The 18,194-nt window shown below is 43.1% G+C and overlaps 1 protein-coding gene across 1 annotated transcript in view; it reads right to left on the bottom strand.

The window, feature by feature from the left end:
- The window catches only part of klf7a (Kruppel-like factor 7a), a 50,410-nt gene extending 40,174 nt beyond the window's left edge, over positions 1 to 10,236 (bottom strand). The window contains exon 1 of the mRNA XM_006800256.3: positions 9,859 to 10,236. Within this exon, the coding sequence (XP_006800319.1) occupies positions 9,859 to 9,960 (102 nt within the window). The 5' untranslated portion in view covers positions 9,961 to 10,236. The remainder of the gene's footprint in view (positions 1 to 9,858) is intronic.
- Positions 10,237 to 18,194: the final 7,958 nt, after the last annotated feature.

Below are 18,194 nucleotides of genomic sequence, written 5' to 3'. Positions count from 1 at the left end.
AAGGGATTTCTGAATATGTGAGCAGACACTCGGTTTAGTAACACTCGGTTTTCTTAGTTACTTTCTGTTGTTACTCACAGTTTTTTTTTAAACTGTCAAGGTCTTTTAGATTTCATTCTACTATTTGAATAAAATAAAACAAACAAGGTGGGATTTAACTCCAGCTGGGTGTAGCGAGAAAGAAATGTTTAATGTGCAAGCAGCTACCTGGCAACAGTGTAGGATTACCTTAATATTTACTTGTGACTGCAACTGGAAATCTGTGACTAAATCCATCAGTGTGATATAAAATACCACTGGAGATCCGATTGGAAAGGAAGGAGTGAAATCAGAGTACACATTCTTATTGAATAATACGACAAGAAACGTGTGCAAACATACCTGGAAATACAGTATATAAGGCAAAAACAGGGTTTGTACAGTACTAAACATCTTAAAAATGAATATTTGTTGTGACCACCTTTATTCTTCAGCACAGTCTGAACTCTCTTAGGCAGCTTTCTTGTCATTTCTTTAAGCAGTCTTCAGGAATAGTTCTCCAGGCTATTCTTTGGATGTTTCTGCCTTTTGTTCTGTTCTCTGGCAACATGATCCCACACTGCTTCAGTGATGTTACGCATTTTCGTTTGAAAATGCAGTTTTCTCTCCGTTTTGGCCTCCCGTCCACACTGAGACTGCGTTTTCTCTCAAGGAAAACGCAGTGTTTTGAAAACGCTCTCGAAAACGCATATTTTTGAAAACGGTGCTTTCACATCGCAGTGTGGTCAGCGAAGACTGAGACTTTTTGAAAACGATGACACATTTAAGTCATGTGACTAATTAAACAAAGATAGCAGAGGGCATTATACAGCAGTTGCTTTGTTTGCTCTCAATTTTGACAGCCGGAATAAAGATTAATATCAGTCTGTACATGCTTCAGATAGCTTTTCTTCGAATTCTTTAATTCTCACTCGCTTTTGCAACTTTGTACTTTTGTGTTACTCGCAGCGACAACTCCACCTCATTGTTAGTCCATTTAAAAAACTCAGTGCTTTTCCTCAACAGTTTGCTGCAACTTTTCAAAGAGCCGTAAAGTAAATAAACTGTAGACACAAATGAGGCAGGTTCGAATCGTCTTGCGTTTCACGCATGCGCAGTACTGGAACATAAGCATTTTCGGCCGTTTCAATGTGGACGCACAACTCTGTGAAAATGACTGAAGCCCTTTCAGATGAAAATGCCATTTTTAAATGTATCCAGGCTAGTGTGGACGTAGCCTAAGGGACACTGATCCATGACTGAGACTACTTTACTGTATTTTTCTGTCCAGGTATGATTTTACTGCATTGACAGTGTTTTTGGGATCATTGTCGGGCTAAAAAATGAAGCTGTGGCCAATCAGATAATTTCCAGATGGTATTGCATGGTGGATCAAAAACCTGACTGTACTTTTCAGTTTTTAATGACACATGCACGCCATGCCGAGATATGACAAGGTTCAACTAACAGCTCTTTGAGAATCACCTGTTGGTGCAAAAATACAATTTTACCTGTCAAACTGTGTTATGTGTGGCATTTTTCATAGATTTAGCTAAAGAAATTGAAACAAATTGTGCTTTTATGAAAGGCTGCTAGTGAAAAAGTGCCTAAAGACACAATTTAAAATTGGTTTTCCCACAAAACTGGCTCATCCCTTGACTTAGGAGCCTTTCTTATGCTTGAATGAGTCATAGACACATGTTAAGAAAAAAAATCTGAAAAAGGTACAAGGACTGGGATGAAAAGGAATGAAAAAGCAGTCAAAGCCCTTCAGAAAGCCTGGAGAACTATTGGTCAAAACCACTTTAAAAAATGACAAAAAAGTAATTGGAAGCAAAATATAAAGAAATGAGGGGTAGTTCAAGACTTTTGCACAGTACTCACCTGTCATCTGTGCATTTTTGCCTCAGTTCTTTTATAAAGTTAGTGAGTAAACTAAACAGGGAAAAAATATTAAATGGGTTAAACAGTAAACTATCCCTAACCCCCACTGGAACGTATCAGCTATTGACTGATGACTGTGAGTCTGGGGATAATGGCCAATCTTTTTCACTTTCCTATCAGCAGGTAGGACTTCCTCTGCCATGTGCCAATCATTGTTTACAGATACAGGGAAATTTCAAAAAGTTACTTAAAAGCAAAATCTTCATCCTTCATCTTTTTTGTAAATGCCTTTTCCCTACTGATTCTGCATATTCATAAAAAAGCGTTTATAGAGATTAACCTAACCTTAACCCTAAATGGCTCACCTGACCTTGTGGATTTTAAGGCCTTCAGGAAGTGTTTCTGTAAAGCTGACTGCCTCCTGGCTTCAGGTCAGAACATTTTTAACTAACCAAACAACGTCATAAGTCTGGCTGTGATTATTTTGCTAAATCCGTGTTTTTAGCATGAGTTTTGCTATGCTTGTTATGAGAAGGACAAGACTACATATCTTCCTGCCAGCATCCACCGATACTTAATCTGCTCGCTCATGATCGGAGCTGCAAACATGGAGCTCACTGTCATCCTACCCTTTCACTGCAATAAACTTTATTGAAATAGCAGAAGGAAAACTATTTTTCGGCTTTATTCGTCACACGCTCCCCGTTAAAGGGCCTTTATTCAGCTTTGTGCCAAATTTTGATTGCGTAACTCCTGAGTTCAACTTTTTGTAGCGAGACTGACTTTAAATGAGGGTTAGAGCAGGGCAAATCAAACAAGGCGGCTGTGACTTCGTCAAAAGTGCCTTCTCAGAATTTGTCAAAGAGCAAAGGAGGGAGACAGCGAGAGAGAGACAGTCAGGAGATAAAGAGAGAGGGAGAGAGTTGGTGGTGATTCCAAAGCATAAAATGAGTGTCTGAGACTTCTCTTCCTTTCTCTTTCCTCCCTGCGGTTGCCAAGCCGGATGGCAGCAGTGAAGCATGTCGGATCACTGTAAGGTGCTGTAACGGCTTCCCGATTTCGCCTCAAATGATGTGAAAATCATTGCCAAGCCATGTGTGGTGGTGTGAGGCGAAAAAAATGACTAGCTTCTCTTCTCACTGTTAATCAAACCTGGGGTGGCAGAGCGTTTCGCAGACGGAAGCCATACATAAAGATGTGCTTGTTCACCGCTCTCCCTCCACCAACACCCCCAACCTCACCAACCCTCTGCCATTTTCTCCTACACCACCTACTCTGGCTTTTCTCTGACGCGCCAGTCACCGGAGAGTCAGACAAATGAATACTTCCTCTTTTTCATCAGCGCTTCCCACCTTTTCATCAACGCCCATAAAGCAGTAGCCGGCACCTATCACTGGCAATCGCCTCTCGGCTGCTTGAGTGATGAGACAGAGGTGGCAGAGTTCACTAAGTGCTCTTATGGCAGAATGGATGTTACTGGGTCAGAGGGTCGCTCGTACATCTCATTACACAGGATACACAGACGCACACAAACCTGTGCACCTGCCCGCGACTGTGTGTGCATACAAAGAAAATGCATCCTGTGGCCCCCGCGTGTAGCAGCAAAACACTCAGGCCTGTGCAATACACACTAGGCTCTAACCTCTAGACACGAGTGCTGTGCAATACTGCAAATTTTGGTGTCAATCCTATACCAGGTAAATACAGGGTCTGTATTGCTGATACTGACACCAGCACCTTTTATAAAGCACTAGAGCAGTGAGACATGATTTTTACTTTCCACAACAATTAGTTAACACAAAAAAACACACCGGGAAACCTTTCTGCTTTTCATGTATTTTGAAACTGCTTTTAGTTTTTGGAGACCTGGGTTGTAAATGTGTCTGTCTCTTAAGCACTTTGGATCAGCTTCTATTGTTTAAGTGTGCTAAAGGTTATAAATAAAATAGACGTGACAGTCAACACAGAAAAGTTCAAATGTTTTTCTTCTTCAAAAGAATGAAAATAGAAAAAAATAATTTTAAGGACAGAAACAAAATATCGATCCTATCACGCTGGTATCGATCTGATACCGATGCCAGTGTTGCTATCGATACTAGCGATATTTGGATCAATGCGCTCACCTCTAGTAGACATTAAGAAAAAGGTAAAAATAATGAATGACATGCATGTAAGCGCAGCGCAGCTCCTCCAAAATGACTATCTCATCAGCTTTTGCTGTGTCTGCTAATTAGATGAACTTGTTGCTCTTTAACTACACACACACATTTATCAGAATGATAACCTTGTGGCTGAAAACATTTAAGAAGAGTCCAGCAAAGACGCTGGATCGTGTGCAACGGCACACAAAGACTCCCTTTCATGCCTCGCTGCGCCACAGGCCAGCAGGCCATGTCAAACACATTCTACGTGACACCCATCTCCAAGATCTCCTGCTTGATCTCGGGTTAAAAAACAAAACACCTCGAGGAATCAATTCCAAACTCCAGCATCATGAGGTAGCACATGCATATGGAAGACGGCTGAACAGAGCCAGACGTCAGCTAAACTAAAACACAATTAATGTTTCTCTCCCTCCCTCCACCCTCGCCTTTTTGGAGAAGGCCCAAACTCGATTTCGGGGAATTCCGCATCTCATACTTAAGAGTTGATGTGACATTTTAATAAAGCAACACGCCGGGAACGAAAAAACACTCGCAGGAACTCTTCTGAGACAAATAAGATTAAGTCCCGGGTTTGTCCTTCCTCTGCCTTGCTGAACTGTGCCGGCTACAGGATTGATTTAATTTTAATTTGCATAAAATTACATCAGATCTCAGGCGGCGAAAGGTCGCATAGAACACGCGAGACCTGTTCCAGAGCTTCATTACTTGAGACAAAGGTCCAAAAAAGTGGTGGATGCAGGTACTCCACGAAAGCCCCGCGGAGATCAAAAGATCCATACTGTGTCAAATCTATAAGCAGGAAGAAAATAAGGGGGGGAAAAGGAGGGGGGGGTGAGAGAAAGGGGGAAACCAGGGATGGAGGAAGACAGGAAGGTGGGCGGCGGGAGCGCAAGTTGGCTGCTCTCCCCAGCATGTCTGCTGTGTGTGAGAAAGCAGCTGTGGCCTACTGAGGATTACATAACTTACTGGGACACACACACATATCCAAGGCTGTACGTGGATGCGTATGGATGTGCGCGGTTCCTTCGCTCTCTCAGTCCTCACCGCTGTCTCTCTAGAGGAGGCTGGTGTTGGGGTGAGTGGGGGTATTTTTTCTATGTTTCTCTGGCCCTGACTCCAGCTTAAACGAGCCCAGTGTGGTGCGACTTTTCCCTCTGACTCAAAATGTGAAACGACTCCATCCATCGGCGTCCCTACTTCTTCTGTGCATCAGGACATCCTGCTTCTCCACCCTTTTGATTGTCTTTCTATATGTGCGCCTCACTCCTGGGGTGGGGGGGGTGGGGTTCAAACCCACCAGACTGTGAAATGCAAAATCTTGCAGTGGAGAGAATGTGCATGCTCTGCAACTTCCTCCACCTCTATCCTCCGCCCACCCCACCACTCAGTCCCAGACGGAGTCGCCTCCGCTGCCAGTTGGATGTAAGTGGATGCATCTGAGCAGGCGGGCTCGCTTATGGAGGTTGCGCCTGCCATGAACAGCCTGTCCTCATATAGGAGCTCCATAATGCACCGTCAAGCAACGTGCAGACATTTTGCTTGTGCAGGCAGTCGCACTACATGTGCGTACTCTGTGTGTGTGTGTGTGTGTGTGCTGAACCTCTGAGGGATAATATATGTGTTGGAGCGTATAAAGTGTGTCCCGAGGTCAATGACCGAGAGCCATCAGTGGTGTCCTGTTACAATCCTGCCCATCAGGGTCAGGTGCGGTGGACTGGGACACGTCATCAGCAGAGACTGAAAAATCCATCATGTCGGCCTGAAATCTGATCCAGATGTTTTTTTTCTTCTTCTTCTTTTTTTTTTTTACAGATGCTGGCAAACCGACATCGAAAGCCAACCAAGGCTTTCTCTGACCAAAATGCCAGTTTACAAAGAAGCCTAAACAAGCACGGGAAAGAGAAGCCAAGACAGCGAGACAGCAGAATAACACGTGCGCTCTTTGCTTTGAGAGAAACTGGGTCCCACAAATAATAAGTGCGCTCTGACCGGCTCTGCTTGTTCCAAATCCAGCTCAGCCCCGCACTTTGTTCCAACTCTGAACAGCCAACTGTACGGGGATTTGGAAGTGAGACAGCGCGCAGTTCAGCTTGGCACTATTAGGTTCAATAATGGAACAAATAGCAGCCTCAAATGTACCATCTGCAGACCTCCAAAAACACTTTACCGCTTTTCTTCTCCCCATCCCCCTATAACCGGCTGAATCATGCCTCGCAGACACCAACAGGGGACACAGTCATCACTCTTGCCATCGCGTCTCAGGGACCCATTTAGGGGCCGACAACAACGGCCTCCTATCTCGCCATCAGGCCGCCGTAAAAGCATCGAATTCTAAATTGTGCCCGGAATACAGAGGGGACCGCTCAAACTGCAGGGCCTCGGCTGGAGACGGAGCTTTTAAGGCGAGCCACAGCTCATAATTCCTGTATTCAGGGGAGCTCAGTGGCATCTTCATGCTGTTACGATGAGCACAATGATCGATTTGCAAAGCTCAAATCCTTTTGCTCTCAAGGCTGCAGGGATCTTCTTATCTAAACTATAGATAGTTTTTCCGAAAGAAGAAGAAACCTTCTCCTCCGGTGATTTGTAATGGGGCTCGAGGCTTTGAATGCTTTGAGGAAAGCATGCATCGTGTAGAGCAACTGAGAGGCGACTGTAAAAACTGCATGCCTGAGAGTCGGGATAATGACAACACACTTGAGTTGGACTTGACAATGTTACTGCCCCCAACTCTAAACTGTTACTATAGAAGGAAAATGTTCTTTTGCTTTGCGCCCATCTTTACATGATTTACAGCTTATACACCAGAGACATCAAACATAAGGCCTGGAGGCCAGAATCCAAAGGCACTGGATGGTTTGGGAAAATGTGAAGGAAGGCATTAATTTTGGACTTTTAACTATATTTCAATAGGATTTAAAGCTTTTCCTACTCATAAAGAGCTCTAAAATGGCCATTCACAATACACCAAAGTAATTAAATTATAGATTTCAGTAATTTTCATTCTGAGAGACTACACCCAACTCTTAACTGTTACAACAGAAATGAAATGTTGTACACAGCTTCATTTGTGCACATCATTACATGATTTACAGATATCCAACTTATTTTACATGCCTGGCAACATACAGACCACTTTGATCCTATGTGGGCCAGACTGGTGAAACTCCAGTTTCAGAAACTGAGGTACACATTTAATCAGTGAGACATCTTAATATAAGAAAAAAGAAGTGCAGGACTCTTTGGACTTAAATTGGAAGAGGTAAATGTTTTAAATTACAAAAATCTATAATTCCATTTCTTTGGTGTGTTGTGAATGGACATTTTGGATGTCTTTATCGGTACGTAAAGCTGTTAAACTTGTGAAAATACAGTTAAAAGTCCAAAAGTTATGTCCTCCCTCACATATTCCAAAGCCATCCACTGGGCTGGTTTGGAGTCTCTGCCAGGTGAATTTTGGCCCCCGGGCCTTGTGTTTAACACCGCCTGCCTTACACCTTAGTAGGCCAACAAGCATTTCCATTTTGTGGAAATTCTTCTAGAAACAAAGTCTTAAAAGTCAGCAGCCATCTCTGGATTTGTGTTGCCTACCAAAAACCAAAGCGAGGATCTTTCACTTGTTAGACCAGACACAATGGAGCTACTTCCAGTCAAAAACACTAAAATAAAGAACTTTTAAAAAGTAGAACCTCTCTCAGTTACATTTCTACATTAAGTTAACCTTACTTATGAGAAAGTAAAATATGCAAATCTTTTACAAAACAAGTAACATCAATTTAAGAGGAGGTGAGTCGTACTAGCTGTTTATTGTAAGTGTGCAAAAGTGGAACCCCCACACCCCCCTTTGTGGGGGTGTGGGGGTTCCTAAGCAACCCCCAGAGACTGCCCTGGGTTCAGTTTAAAAAGTTTAAAAAGTTTTAAGTATTAGCGCTATCTTGTAGTAGTTTCATTCAATTCCATTTAGTTCTACTTATATTACGCCAAATCACAACAACAGTCGCCTCGAGGCATTATTTAGTATTTGTCTTTTTTTTTGTCTCTCTGTTTAATGCCTCTGGTTTGAAGTTTGCCAGCTAACTTTAACTTAACTACACTGCATGTGGGCAATTTGCAGGCAAGGCAACATCACCAAGGTCCCAGAGTTGTATTAGCAAGAAGAAAGGCAGGTCACGGTCAGTTTGATCTCTCCATTTAGCCCAGGCTGAGGGCAGATTCAATCACAGAATTCATCTATGAAATTACGTTTACCATTTAAAAAAAATCCCAAAACTACAGCTAATCACACAAAATGATGCCAGACATCCTGGTAAAAAACGAGCTGATCTAAATCTAAAACAGTCAAAGACCAAACAGAGCCCATTAACAGCGATTCCAATAAAAGAAAGCTGACATTTCCCACCCTCACAGAGAAGAGCTTTGCCCACATATCCAGCTGTCTTCTCTCTTCCATTTGCATTAGGTATTGATTTTAAAATGCAGGCTGTGGGTGAGAAGCAAGAGAGAAAGAGAGAGAGAGAGAGAGAGAGAGAGAGAGAGAGAGAGAGAGAGAGAGAGAGATTCACTCCATATGATGCCCCCCACATGCAATTTAAGAAAAAAATCCCCTGACAGTAGGAAAGGCAGGGAGTTGGAGACTTGTTATGAAAAGATGCGTCGGTGGCTAACAGTAGGATGCCAATTAGGCTGCTTGGCCACAACCAGTCACGCACCGGTTTCTCCCTCTTTCTCTTTCTCTTTCTCTCTCCATCCCCTCCCTCCCTTTACTCGTGGAGCATAGAAGTGGGGAAAAACTCAAGCTCATATTTCATGAACAATACCGGCATCAGATTTCTGTGCTGTGATTTTTTTTTCTCCCCCTCCTTGTCCGGTAATTCAAGTGCAGCATGGAAAGCATCCTCTCCAGCATCAGCATCAGCAACAGCAATGCAGGTGGGCTCTTATTTGGACACACAAATGGAAAAGAGGAAAGTAGGAGGCATGTTTGGGGGGAAGATGTCCCTCCTCTGAGTGACAGGGGGACACCAAACTGAAGCAGCGAAGGGGGAAAATGTAAAAATGAATCATTTGTTCGTTAAAAAAAAAAACTCAGATTTGCAGATTTTTTTTTCTAACACACACACCCACACCATCCTCACCACCACGCAATGAATAAATAAACCCAGCTCTGGTGCCATTTTTTAAACAGTTTTACAAACTAAAGAAGAAGAAGAAGGAGAAGAAGAAGGGACGCGTAAGCGCAGATGGCGTGAAGTCTTTCCGCGCACCCCGGCGCCATGTGGCCGCGTGAAAACCAGAGCTTTACACAGCATCTCTCCGTAGACACCCGCTGAATTTGATGAAGCAAAAGGGGGATTTAAAAAAGATAAACAAATTAAAAAAATGTGGAAATTACTGGTGACAGCTTCTTCCCTCACCTCCTTCTTTCCGTTAATGCTGCTACAGAGCCAGACGCGTTGGGGGATCTATTATGGATAGGAGAGGGGAATTCTTTTCGTGCACGAGGGTTCAAACCTGAGTAATCTGAAGGTTGCAAATCTGTTATTTACGTCTAATTCACTCCCTGTTCGAGTGCTCATCTTCACCTCCCCTTACATCATATTTGACAGCTTTATTACGCGCTGCTTTGCGTCCGCATTTTATCCACTTTGCTCATTTATCGGGAAAAACCTGCCAGATACACGAGTGCGTGTTTCTTCTTTTTCTTTAAAAGTTGTGCATCCCGAGCGCAAATTTGCGAGCTCGCGGCTGAAGCTGGCACAGCCGATGCTGAAAGCTGAAAGTTGACACGTACCTGCTGCCAGTTCTCCTCCAGCGAAGGCATGGCCGAGAAGTAGCCGGTGTCGTGCACGAGCTGAAGTTCCTGAAAGATACTGTGGTTTGCCAAGACATCCATGCTTTAAGCTCTGGTGATGGGAAAACAAGAATGATCCACAGGGAAGGGGGTGGGAAGCAGAAGAAGAAGGAGAAGAAGAGGAAAAATCTATATATGTGTGTATGTGCCTCCTCTCTGGGCTCTGTCAGACCTCTAAATCCACTTCTTTCATATTAGTCCTTAAACAGGGAGGTTAACGGCTGAGCGAGGCGGCTGGCTTCCCCGTACCTGCGCGCATTCTCGGGAGTCGGTGCGTAAAGAGGAGGCTGGAGGTGATGGAGGCTCCATGCGTATCCGTGTTGCCAAAATAGACACGCGATAGGGGAACCGAAGGAGGGGGTGGGGCTTGGTAAACGAAGGGGCGTGGTTCGGCTTGTCAGTCAAGCCCCATTTAAGGCGAATGGGCGGTTCGGGAGGCGTTAGAGCGGCTGGGAGAGCGTGCAGAGGCGGGGTTGGAGGGGGGGTTTCGCCGGGCAGGATTGGCTCCCGTGTCCAGTCACTCACGCCAAATATGGGCTCGATAGGTGAGCTATTTATGGATGGGTATATTAGATTTGGATGAAGGTCTGAAAGACTAGTCTGAGAGGCGAAGCCGTGGTGTAAACATCATGTGCTAACAAACGGGAGCGAGGAGCGGTGCTGATAGCCTCCTATATTGTTCCCCACAGTGCAAATGTTTAATTATAAAAAAGAGCTGCAGGAATATAGGAAAGCATATTCCTGCAGGGATTATGCTTTTAATGAGTTTAGAGTCAACGTATCGCACTTAATGGTCTTTTAATCTCCTGTAATGTTGTTTCAGGGCTTCTGCAGAGACTGCTATTACTGTACAGGCAGGAATCTCATTAAAGTGACCCACACAGCAAAACGTGGTGGGGAAAAAGAAAAGTTCACAGTGTGTCTGCAAGTGTGTGTGTGTGGAGTGATAAATAAGTATCCAAATCTTCCACCATGAGTCTTGTTTGGTGGTGTGAGTAATCCCGCTTATTCGCCGGCGCCCCGTGTAAGCCATCGAAATTGTACACTTCCACACGGGCTCAATAGTCCCTCGCACACACAAGGAGAGAGGCAGAGACTGCTGCTGTCTCTAATCTTATTACAGCGCTAGGGGAAGGCTAGCTGAGGGCCCCGGCTACGCAATTTACACATGGCATCTTCGGGAGGGAGACAGATGATGAAGTTCCTGCTGACATTTATCCATTTGACACAACTCACTCCATCTTTCTTTGCCCTGCCTTTCTATTTGTCTTCCTGCTTTCTTTTCAAATCTTCACCTTTCTTTATCTGTGAGCCCCCCCCCCCCCCCTCCCACCACCACCCACAATCATCTTGTAGCCCAGTCAGAATTTCATGAGTTTAATAAAAATATACCAGGAGGAAAACACATGACAGAGACATCTAAAGTTGCCATGTGCTTTCTGGAAAACAGTCGAAGTGTGCTCGTCCCTGTTTAGGGAATCTCTTCATGGCTGACTGAGGTGTAAAATATTTACAAGATAAATCCTGTTGTTTTTATGCATTCTTCATGTGGTTCCTTGGGTTTATCAAAGAGGCAGACGAAAACTGACAAAGGGCTAAGACTGTTAAGTTGTTGTTGTTTGTTTTTAAATCACCGCGTACGGTGTAGAGTTTAAATTTGCTGGCCCTTTGTTCATTGCAGCAGTTTTAGGTTAAATTCTGTGCATAAACGTGCTTGCGTATTATTTGTTATTTTTATTTTACTGTTCTGTGTGAAAAATGTTATATTCATGGTGAATTTCCATTCTAATAATGACGTCAGTCTGCCATCAGACACAAACTATACTGTTTAACTGTTAAACTCACATGGCAGGAACTTGACACATTTAGGCATGCAGACATGGTCAAGATGACTCGCTGAAGTTCAAACTGAGCATCAGAATGAGGAAGAAAGACAATTTACGGTTGTCGGTCTGAGTATTTCAGAAACTGCTGATCTGCTGGGATTTTTCCACACAACCATCTCTAGGGTTTACAGAAAATGGTCTAAAAAAGAGAAAATCTCCAGTGAGCGGCCGTTCTCTGAGAGAAAATCCCTCGTTTATGTCAGACATCAGAAGAGAATGGCCAGTCTCCACTGAGCTGATAGGAAGGCAACTGTAACCCAAAGAACCACCCAATAAAACCAAGGTATGCAGAAGAGCTTCTCTCTGAAAGCACATCAAACCTTGAAGGCAGGCAGCAATAGAGCAAGTTATTATAGAAGCATTCTGGCTGTAGGGCAGGGCGTTGTTGCTGTTGCTGAAGAATGTATTATTTACTGAAGTGAGGACGTGGGACAACACTGTCACTGAAAACCAGATGTGAACCAGCCACAGAGGTTTTGTGCCTGTAAGATTGATGTAGCCATGGCGATGTCACCCAGTAGCGATGGCTGTCGTCGTCTCAGGTTTTTCATTCTGAGCGTCACAAGTGAGGAGTAGATCTGACTGAGACTGACTGACTGATTGATTTCTCTCAGTGTGTTTGTGTTATATAAAACAAACACCATGCTGTATTTAATAAGGCTTGAAACAAGTGACTGAGACCACAAACTCATTAGGAAAGTTTTTACTGAGTACGAGAGGAGAAGAAGACTGTTAACAGTAGTGTATTTACCCCCTGCTGAACAGTAGAAATAAGCTACAGAGCCTGTGGTTTCAATGCAGAAGATTAAATATTAAAATTAAGACACATTTTTAAAACAAGAAGGCCTCGTGAGGCCGACTTGCTACAATTCTGATTAAACCACGTAGTCTATCAATAAAGTGCAGGTCACACACGCCTCAAATACGTTATAAAAGACTGAATTAAAGCATTGGGCAAAAGTCTTGAGCCACTCCCATTTCTTTATACGTTGTGAGAACAAAATGAAGGTTTTGACTTCAGAGGTGAATGTCAAAGAACAAACGGTTTAAATATAGTTTATGCATCTCGATTCATTTAGTTTTAATTGCCTATATATGGTAAGATTACTCAAAAAAAGTTGATTCAGGTGACTAAAATATTGTGTGAGTTTGTAGTGTTTTTACAAGCGTGAGTTGCCCCACATGGACTACAAAGGGTCTAACTTTCTCTGACATCAAATGTGAAATGTGTTTGTATAACATGTGGGGTGTTTTCATGAGAAACAGGAGCATGGGACCTTCCCCTCCAGGATAAAATGTGCATGTCTGAGGAAATTGTTGGACTGTTTACTTCTGATTGGATCACTTCCACATTTGTCCCGCCTTTCTACACAATGTACTTCATTCTGAATGGTTTCGTTTCTCCAGAACATTGCCAGTCCACTATATCATGGTTTTTGCCCCTGATGTCTTTTTTTTTTTTTATCAGAAAAAAAAGATTTCTGACAAAAACTATGATGGAAGTTGTTGGTCTAAGAAATTAACACTGCTAAAGAGGTTAAAGCACAGCTTTATTAGTTGATCAACATGGCCTATGACCTCGATGACCCTGAAGAAGGCCAAAACAAATTGGTCAAGTGAAGCTGTTATTTATGTTCTAAGCGTTGATGGAGCAATATGCCAAAATATTGGCAAATAGCTCTTTGGGAATCGCCTTGTTGGTGCAAAAATACAATTTTATGTCTGTCAAACTGTGTTATCGTTGGCATTTTTCATAGACTCACCTAAAGAAATGGGAATAGGTTGTGACCAGCTGATACTAACAAAGTCCTTAAAGGTACAATTATAGTCAGTTTTTAAGTTGTCTGTTATGTCACACAACACTGGTTCATCCATTGAGTTGGGTGCTTTTTTATGCTTGAATGATTCGCAGGTCAGAGTTAAGTGACTTAACAAACAACAACAACAAGAAAATTTTCTGAAAAATGTTCAGGTACAAGGAATGGACTGAAAATTTGTGAAAAACTAGCCAGTGTCTGAAGAAACACTGAAGGAAGACCTTCAATAAGTCTGAAGAGCTATTGCTCAAGACCACCTTAAAAAAATCAGAATATAAAGAAATGTGGGGTGGCTCAAGACTTTTGCACAGTAGAGTATACTATCAAATTAAAGGCATACTGAACCACTCCAAACATTGTAAAAGGCCCCATGAAGTTTATTACAGAGTCTGAGGAAGTTTTTATGTCTGTGCATAGCAATATTAAGAGAAACACTTTACCCAACAATCTTTATGATTGATCTCCCTTTTTATTTTATCAGCCAACCTTTAAAAAAAGTCTCTAAAACACAAAAGGCTCTCTTCATGGAGTACAGTTACAGTATCCTGTAATTTCATCCTCCTGGTCTTTGTAACAATTTGTGTTTTAGCTGAGAAGTTTAACAGCATCACCGAGAATCAGCCAAACTGGAAGTCTCGTCTTAGTGCCACGTGTGCCGTCCCCCCGCCGCCACCAATCCTTTCTCTCCGCAACCTCCTTCTCCTCTTCCTCCTCGGCCCGAAGCCCATGCATATCATAGATAAAAAATAAGTGCTCACCATTATCCGTGGGCACACAGCGTTATATTGTGGATGCTGACATTGCTCTTACCTGGCAGTTGGTGCTTTTACTATATTAATAATGGAGCAGGCTCCATCCATCATGGGGATATGAGGCTGCTAATCATGTCAGCTCCCTGCATATTCACTCCTTTTATCAAAAGAGGAGGCGAGGTAGCGGGAGAGCGGCAGAGGAAGGGAAAAAGTGGGAAAAAAAGCGGGTGAGGATGACGGCGAGAAGCGGCAATTAACAAAGAGTTGGAAAATGATGGAGGAGAAGAGGTGGGGGTTGGGTGGGAGATGGAGGGGGACAGTATCAATGTGCTGGACACATGACAGATGCCCTTGGCCTTTTGCTGAATGGCTTCCCTGTTGGCAGGAGTTAACCAGTGTATTTAAACAGGACAAGACGAATGGGACCTCCACTTCCCCCCCCTGCTCACTGAACCAGCCCATTTCTATTCCAACTCACAGCCTTTACCCCATGTGGGAATGCTAATATGGTTAGCTGACATTGCTGGGGTTAAAACTTCATAACAGCATGTTACTGTAATATTTACTGCCGTGTGACCTTTTTTTTCTTCCCTTTTTTTTTATTTGCAGGAACTTCTGCTGAGCGTGCAGAGAGTTATTCAGCACTCCGGCTTGCTTGCAATGCAACAACATAAAAGGTCACTGAGTTCAATGCTGAATTTTGCAAGCGCAGTATGTCTTTTAGAGGTGGGCAGATCGATCCAAATATCGACAGTATTGACAGCAATGCTGGTATTGGTATCAAATCGATACTAGCATGTTAGGATCGATACTTTGTTTCTATCCTCTAAGTTCAGTTTGTTCAGAATTTTGTTATTTGCATATTTTATTATCAGTGTAGATCAGCAAGTTTGCTTAAGAAGTTGCATCCAAAACTGAAAATATTGGTAGCACAGATACCAGTGCTGGTATTGGTAACTAGGGTCAATAATAGTTTTTTTTGGAAATGTCAGAGTATTTTTTTTGTGTTGACTGTCACATCTGTTTTATTCATTTATAGCCTATTTAAACAACAGAAGTTGAGCCAAAGTGCTTTAGAGACAGACACATTTATGTTCCAGCTCTTAAACTGTTGTTTTTTTAAAAAAAAATAATATGTGAAAATCCCTGTGGAAAGTAAAGTGGTCGTTAAAATGTGTTCAGAATTTGGCAAATTGATGATGATTCATCAAAAAATTCCCATTATAGGTTAAAAGTATCAGTGCGGGTATCGGTATCTGCAATACTTACTCTGTATTTATTTGGTATTGGATCAATACCAATATTTTCCTGTATCACACACCACTAATCTCTTTAGGAAACAAAAAGAAGTCAAATGTCTGGGATATAACATCACGTAACCCACAAAAGTTTCTTAAAACAAGCCAATTTGCATTCCAAACAGAGCCGTATGTTTGCACCCGCCCCAGCTGGCCTCTCTATCCATTAGTCTCTTGCAATCGGGGGACCTTGAGTGTTGCCGCTCTGCTTCATTTTCCCTCATTTGGTGTAATCTGACATCCACATGCCCTGATGTATTTGAACACAACATTTTACTCAAATCTGCTGGGTTTTTTCGCTCTCTCCCTCCAGTCAAAATTGCCTTGGTGTAATGTTATGATAACCTTTATGCTTGGAGGAAATCAAACCGCACATATTTTCCTCCCAACAGCTGTCCTCAAACACGCCTTTTTGCCCAGCAAATCACCGCAGAAGAGGAAATTTGCTTTTGATTGATGGATCTGGTTAAATAAAGATAAGATTTTGAAAACGTGGCCATATGTCTGCCTTGTGCACTGTCTCTTTTTGGCTCTGAGCCTGGTTGCAGAACATCTTCATGCTGCTTTCTCTATGGGAGGGGGGTGGGGTGGGGGAGCCAGAGGAGCAGGGAGAAGGTGGAGACGCGTGATGAGTAGAGGGGGGAAGAGGGGTGGATTTCAGAGCGACAGGGTGACTGAGAAAAGCGATAATGAGCGCTCGGGGCTGTCTGGGGGTGCAAACTCCTTCCCGCACAAGATAGCTGCGAGGGAAGGGAATGATGAAGGGTGGGGAGTAAGGAGTGTAGGAGAAAGTGCCCTCTCAGCTGGGTGATGTCTGATGCAGCGCTGCTCCTTCCTACGCCAAGAAAAAAAAATAGAAAAAGAAAAGGGGAGCGGAAACGGAGCCAGCAAGGAGGCCATGAGGGGCAGCTGTTAAGTGCCAATTAGGCGACGATGAGTGGGAGATGGAAATACCCATTTGCACACAAACTCCTGGAAGCAGGCAGGGAGGAGTAGTCAGAAAGTGAAACAAATAGGGCCTAATCCCTGTCAGTTTTCCCAGAGTTACTCTCCTTCTCGCCCTCTATCTTCCTGCTCGCCTGTTCGGTAACGTCACATAAGTGTCAGCCGAAACTGTGGGTTATGATTTGCTGTTCCATTTAGTTTCTCTCTTTTTTTTCCTTCTTCTTCTTCTTCTCCCCTGTCTGGCCTTGGCCTCCTCTGAAGGCCACTGAAAGGAACATTTTGCAGAAGCTTGTCACATTGTGGCAAAGGACAATACGGCTTGTCAGGCGTCCAATTAGTGAGGAAATCCACTCAGACATTTAGCTCGTGACACAAAAAATGATAAGGTAGGGGTGAGGAAAATGGGGCCACTTTAGCTGGAGCTCGTCCGAACTGCAAACTGCCTTTGCAGCTGTTGTTGTGCATGTGCGTTTGTAGGTGACAGTTTAGGTTGTGTACCATCATGCTTGGCCATATTATAAGCAAGCAGAAGCCTCCTGATCTTAAAAAAATGAAGCAGAAATAATCACACTTACAGCCTGGTGAACAGGATGGATTTGGTCTCTGTAATGTTTGCATGCCTCAAACATTAATGATGACACCTTCAGTATTTCTCAGTTCCATTCTTTAATTCTCAGGCTTGCAGCGGCAACACAGTCTGCAGCGCTAACTTATTCATCTACCGTTTTTTTGTTGTCTCTCCTTTTCTATATCCTCCTTCCGCCTTACATTCGACCTTTCAAAATAAAATTTCTGTAAACATCACAGTCTCTATAACTAATTTAGGTGAAGCTGTTTATAATCATGTGCAAGCATTCACCCGAACCACACCTCTTGTGCTGTTCATGTCCCTTGGAGTATTTTTAGTGCAACTGTTTGACAAATAATGGTAACTGGCTCTTATACAGTGCTTGATATAACATGCCTCATTAGCCAATTCACCACAAACACTTTTTAGTGTTTACCAGAGCAACTTGGGGTTGGGGTTCAGTATCTTGCACAAGGATGTTTAGCATGCAGAGATTGAACCACCAACCACCAACCTTCCAATGAGTGAATGACCTGCTCCTGTGCTACAGCCACCCCTGATAAATAATGTGGCTTGCTGCATAAGAGCCCATCCAAGAAGTCTGTGTCTTAGTTTCGGTGGGTGAAACTCTAGTTTTTCATTTGTATGTTAACCTGTCACTGGTTAAATTGCCGGTGGCCCAGTTCCAACCAGTTCCTGCCTGCTTTCGCTCCATGTGCACATTCACTAAGAGTGTCCAGCACATTAAGTGCTGCAAATATGCCAGTCTAAATAAACTTGGGTTATAAATCCATCCTACATTGAGCCACAGATCTTAGTGCGATTATTGTGGGACCAACACAGAAAAGAAAAAAAAATTAACAGTATCTGTGAAACTCTTAAACACACTTGTGCATTTGTGACTTTATCCAGTATTATGCAAACGTCTCGAGCCACCTGTCATTTCTTGAAATTTTGTTTGCAAGGAGCCAGACTTTCTTGTAACGTTTTGAAGTGCTAAGGCCTTTTTC

Source organism: Neolamprologus brichardi, chromosome 23, assembly GCF_056152115.1.
Source record: "Neolamprologus brichardi isolate AB-2024 chromosome 23, ASM5615211v1, whole genome shotgun sequence".
Lineage (NCBI taxonomy): Eukaryota > Metazoa > Chordata > Actinopteri > Cichliformes > Cichlidae > Neolamprologus > Neolamprologus brichardi.
The sequence above is the reverse complement of the archived record's forward strand: the minus strand, read 5'-3'. Positions and strand labels throughout refer to the sequence as shown.